General features: G+C 61.5%; 1 protein-coding gene across 1 annotated transcript; it reads left to right on the top strand.

Moving 5' to 3' along the window:
* The first annotated feature begins 216 nt into the window (after positions 1-216).
* Positions 217-4,663, top strand: CHPF (chondroitin polymerizing factor). The gene is made up of 4 exons (XM_015539292.2): positions 217-541; positions 1,580-2,153; positions 2,668-2,847; positions 3,166-4,663. Exons 1-4 carry the CDS (start codon positions 228-230, stop codon positions 4,423-4,425), a joined length of 2,328 nt encoding a protein of 775 aa, XP_015394778.2. The 5' UTR covers positions 217-227; the 3' UTR covers positions 4,426-4,663.
* Positions 4,664-5,250: the final 587 nt, after the last annotated feature.

The raw sequence follows: 5,250 nt of genomic DNA, 5'->3' as shown, positions 1-5,250 counted from the left end.
GCCGTGGTCGAGGCTCCTGCGCGGAGCGCTGGGACCCTGCGCCGGACGGAGGAGGATCGGAGCGCCGCGCAGGGGATTCGACTAGGACCGCGTCGGCGGGGAGGGAGCGGGCCCGCCCGCTTGGCCCGGGCCCTTCGGATCCGCCCCCTCCCCGGTCCCGCCCCCTCGGAGCCTCTTCGGGCTGCTGTGGGGCTGCTCCGGGCCCCGGGGCCCGTGGTCCCGGCGCCATGCGGGCATCAATGCTGCTGTCGGTGCTGCGGCCCGCAGGGCCTGTGGCCGTGGGCATCTCCCTGGGCTTCACTCTGAGCTTGCTCAGCGTCACCTGGGTGGAGGAACCGTGTGGCCCAGGGCCGCCCCAACCAGGAGAGTCTGAGCTGCCGCCGCGCGGCAACACGAACGCGGCGCGCCGGCCCAACTCGGTGCAGCCGGGAGCGGAGCGCGAGAGGCCTGGGGTCGGCGCAGGCGCCGGGGAGAATTGGGAGCCGCGTGTCTTGCCCTACCACCCTGCACAGCCTGGCCAGGCCGCCAAAAAGGCCGTCAGGTAGGGATCAGCCCCGCCAGCCCCACCCCCTGGGCACCGGTCGGGTCGGGCGCGCCGGGGAGGCCGCCGGAGGCTGGGTTAGGCTCCGGAAGGAAGGGGCTGGCCAGCCAGGAAGTCTTTGGCCCCAATAACTTCCGATTGCCCTGCTTCCCCGGGAGCTGTGGAACCCATCTGAGGCCCTTTCTGGGCCCCGTCCAGGCCTGGGCGGAACTTGCCCTCCTCTGTCCTAAACTGGCTCGACCCCATGGTCCCTCATAGATCCTATTAGCTCCCTGATTGGGCTGTTGGGTTTCGAGAAATGACTGGTACATAGAGTGGGTGCATAGAGAGAGGGAAAGAAAAAAGAGAAACCAGAATTTACCTGTATCTCTTGTTCCTGGGTGGGGCACCTCGGGATGAGGTTTGTGGGGGAGGGGTGAGGTACCCATCCCATTAATGCCTTTGCGCATGAGTTGAAATACTTTTCTTCTAAGCAACACTGAGTTCAAATTTCAGCTTTGCGACTTACCTTCTGCATTATGGAAGCTAAGTTACCGGAACTGCTGAGCCCCGGTTTGCCCTTGTCCCAAACACACTCAGTACATCCCTCTGCCCTATATTCCTTTACATCATTTATGTGATGTATTTGTGCTATGAAGGCATATTTATATAGAAATAAGTATATACATGGTGTGTGGAGTATCTATGTGCTGAGCAGTTGCCTAAGTGCTTTGAATAGATACTATCAGCTCCTTTATGCAGAGCAGACTACTGAATGAGGCTCAGGTAGGTTAAATAACTTGCTCAAGGACACAACTACTAAGTCGTGAAACAGAGAATCAAATCCACAATGTACCTCTCATATCTCCACACACATTGCCATCCCCCCCTCCTCAAGGCAGTATATAGGTAAGGCAAATATTTCATGTAAATCCCCATGACCCCCGGGGAGTTGGTTATTCTTATCCTATTCGTAGGTGAAGAAACAGGCCAGAGAGGATGTGACCTGCCAGAGCCTATGTTGTCTTCTTGATAACCTTGTGCCCTCTTCTCCCCCAGAACCCGATACATCAGCACGGAGCTGGGCATCAGGCAGAGGCTGCTTGTGGCGGTGCTGACCTCACAAGCCACGTTGCCCACACTGGGTGTGGCCGTGAACCGCACGCTGGGGCACCGGCTAGAGCGTGTGGTGTTCCTGACGGGCTCTCGCGGCCGCAGGGCACCACCAGGCATGGCAGTGGTGACACTGGGTGAGGAGCGGCCCATAGGGCACCTGCACCTGGCACTGCGCCACCTACTGGAGCAACACGGTGACGACTTTGACTGGTTCTTCATAGTGCCCGATGCCACCTACACCGAGGCACATGGACTGGCTCGCCTAGCCGGCCGTCTGAGCCTGGCGGCCGCTGCCCACCTATACCTGGGCCGGCCACAGGACTTCATCGGTGGAGAGCCCGCCCCAGGCCGCTACTGCCATGGCGGCTTTGGGGTGCTGCTGTCCCGCACACTGCTGCAGCAGCTGCGCCCCCACCTGGAAGGCTGCCGCAACGACATCGTCAGTGCGCGACCGGATGAGTGGCTGGGACGCTGCATCCTCGATGCCACAGGGGTGGGCTGCACTGGCGACCACGAGGTGGGAAGATAAGCCGCCCCGTTGGCACCTCCTGCCTGAGCTTGTGCCCTTCCCCCTCGGAGGCAAAGGGGTAGTTGGAAATAATAGGCCTGGGTTTCCATGCCAGTTCTGTCACTTTCTATCCCTGTAACCTTGGGTAAATGACTGCATCTCCTGAACTTTGGTATCCTCATCCATACCAATGAAAATAACTATGGTTCAGGTGTGTTCTAAGGATTAGAAAAAATAAGGGAACCTTGCACATAGCAGGCGTTCAGTGTTGGCTACTATGATTTTTATTTGAGCCCCTGGACAGCTCTGAGATAGGATGCATACGCCCATTTCACACATGAGCTAGCAGAGGCTCGCCCAAAGTCACACAAGCTAACAACTGGTCAAGGTGTACTTAAACCCAGTAATTCCGACTCCAGGTCCACATAGGTCATGGGAGGGGAAGATGAAATCCACACTGGGAGGTGAATGGGGAGCCGTCCCATCTCTTCCCATCATAGACCCCTTCCCTTCCTCTCCCCAGGGGGTACACTATAGCTACCTGGAGCTGAGCCCTGGGGAGCATGTGCAGGAAGGAGACCCCCGTTTCCGCAGTGCCCTGACAGCCCACCCTGTGCATGACCCTGTACACATGTACCAGCTGCACAAAGCTTTTGCCCGAGCTGAGCTGGAACGAACATACCAGGAGATCCAGGAGTTGCAGGTATGGTCGGGGCCCTGGGGGACAGAGGGGACAGGTCCTAAGACATCTGAGATCCCAGGGAAGTCAAAACTAGAATCGGAACAAACTGGCTTCCCAGTCCCTGTTTGTTCCTGCCTTTTCTGAGAAGCTCTTCCAGAAGCCTCCCTTTGAATTCTTAGGTTGCCTCAATCTGGGGAAAGGATAGGTGGAGGCCCTGGGATAGTAGAAATTGGGGACTAGGGACCCATCCCAAGTAGCCCCTGCCGTCTGCTTAGTCCTCCAGCTCTGCGCTGGCCCCCACGGTCTATACCTTGCTCCTGGTCTATTTTTCCCATCTAGTGGGAGATCCAGAACACCAGCCATCTGGCAGCCGATGGGGAGCGCGCAGCCGCCTGGCCTGTGGGCATTCCGGCACCATCCCGCCCGGCCTCCCGTTTTGAGGTGTTACGCTGGGACTATTTCACGGAGCAGCATGCTTTCTCCTGCGCTGATGGTTCGCCCCGCTGCCCGCTGCGAGGGGCTGACCGGGCCGATGTGGCTGACGTTCTGGGGGCGGCCCTGGAAGAGCTCAACCGTCGCTATCATCCAGCCCTGCGGCTCCAGAAGCAGCAGCTAGTTAATGGCTACCGACGCTTTGATCCTGCCCGGGGTATGGAGTACACACTGGACTTGCAGCTGGAGGCGCTCACCCCCCAGGGTGGCCGCCGGCCCCTCACCCGCCGGGTGCAGCTGCTGCGGCCACTGAGCCGTGTGGAGATCTTGCCTGTGCCCTACGTCACCGAAGCCTCGCGTCTCACCGTGTTACTGCCTCTGGCTGCGGCCGAGCGGGACCTGGCCCCTGGCTTCCTGGAAGCCTTCGCCACTGCGGCGCTGGAACCTGGCGATGCCGCAGCAGCCTTGACCCTGCTGCTCCTGTACGAGCCACGACAGGCCCAACGGGCGGCCCACGCGGATGTCTTTGCGCCCGTCAAGGCCCACGTGGCGGAACTGGAGCGGCGTTTCCCCGGGGCCCGGGTGCCCTGGCTCAGCGTGCAGACGGCCGCACCCTCCCCGCTGCGCCTCATGGATCTGCTCTCCAAGAAGCACCCGCTGGACACACTGTTCCTGCTGGCCGGGCCAGACACGGTGCTCACGCCTGACTTCCTGAACCGCTGCCGCATGCACGCCATCTCTGGCTGGCAGGCCTTCTTTCCCATGCACTTCCAGGCCTTCCACCCTGCCGTGGCCCCGCCCCAGGGCCCTGGGCCCCCGGAGCTGGGCCGAGACACGGGCCGCTTCGATCGCCAGGCAGCCGGCGAGGCCTGCTTCTACAACTCCGACTACGTGGCGGCCCGAGGGCGGCTGGCGGCGGCCTCAGAGCAGGAGGAGGAGCTGCTGGAGAGCATGGACGTGTACGAGCTGTTCCTGCGCTTCTCCGGCCTCCACGTTCTGCGGGCCGTGGAGCCGGCGCTGCTGCAGCGCTACCGGGCCCAGACGTGCAGTGCCCGGCTCAGCGAGGACCTGTACCACCGCTGCCGCCAGGGCGAGCTGGAGGGCCTGGGCTCCCGCACCCAGCTGGCCATGCTGCTCTTCGAGCAGGAGCAGGGCAACAGCACCTGAGCCCGCCCTGCGCCCCAGCGCCCTGGCACGGCAGCACCCCTCTCCTCCCCAACAACCCAGAGTCACCTGCCAGCCTCGCCGGACAGGGCCGGCCGTGGTCTCAGACCCCAGGGCAGAGCCCGCTGGCCCCCTCTCTCTAGCTTTGTGGGTCCTCGGGCTCAGGACAAGCCCTGGGAGGTGCCTTTGGAGCCACCCCTTCTTGCCCCAAACCTGGTCTCCCTGCCTCCCCTCCCCCCCCCCCCCCAGCCGCCCTTGACGCTGCTGATTCAGGCTGTGGCCTCTGAGTATTTATGCAGTGCAGTCTGCCTGACGCCAGCCCCATCTCCCTCCTGGGGGCTGGGCTGTAGATGAGTGGTTGGGGAAGCGGGGAGCTGAGAGAAGAAGGGGGGGTGTCCCCCGGCTTCTCCCTTCTGGACCTGGATGAAGCTCCCTGCCTTTAATAAACTGGCTGAGTGTGGACTAGTGATTCTGAGTTTTCACAAGGTGGCACAGGGACTGGGAGGGCTGGTGGTAAGGATGGAGCCTCCCTTGTCCTGGCTGGGGCCCCGGTCTCCTTTCCCAGGGACTAAGCCATGAGATGCCCAGCCCTGCCCCAGCTCACAGCTTGGTCATATGTGCACACGGAAAGTTCTTTAGGCCTCTTTATTCTCAGTTTCGTCAGCACTTATAAAACCAGACTGGAGGCAGAGAGGCCATTCAGGAAGGCTCCCTTCCCCACCCCCAAACTCAGCCAAGGTCTGATAGGTCGGCCTGCTCCCTGTGGAGGGGACTCTGAAGGTGGGGTGGGGGCAGGGGAAATTGGGAGCTAGGCCAGGCCTGCTGGGC

This window comes from Panthera tigris, chromosome C1 (genome assembly GCF_018350195.1).
Source record: "Panthera tigris isolate Pti1 chromosome C1, P.tigris_Pti1_mat1.1, whole genome shotgun sequence".
In the NCBI taxonomy this organism is placed as follows: Eukaryota; Metazoa; Chordata; class Mammalia; order Carnivora; family Felidae; genus Panthera; species Panthera tigris.
Note: the sequence above shows the minus strand (reverse complement) of the source record. Positions and strands in the feature narration are given on the sequence as shown.

Bases quoted from the DNA above. Each gene is read 5' to 3' on its own strand.
- CHPF (XM_015539292.2), top strand. From the start codon at position 228: ATGCGGGCATCAATGCTGCTGTCGGTGCTGCGGCCCGCAGGGCCTGTG. The intron at 2,154-2,667 runs GTGGGAAGATAA...TCCTCTCCCCAG, and splicing joins GCTGCACTGGCGACCACGAG to GGGGTACACTATAGCTACCT. The intron at 2,848-3,165 runs GTATGGTCGGGG...TTTCCCATCTAG, and splicing joins AGGAGATCCAGGAGTTGCAG to TGGGAGATCCAGAACACCAG.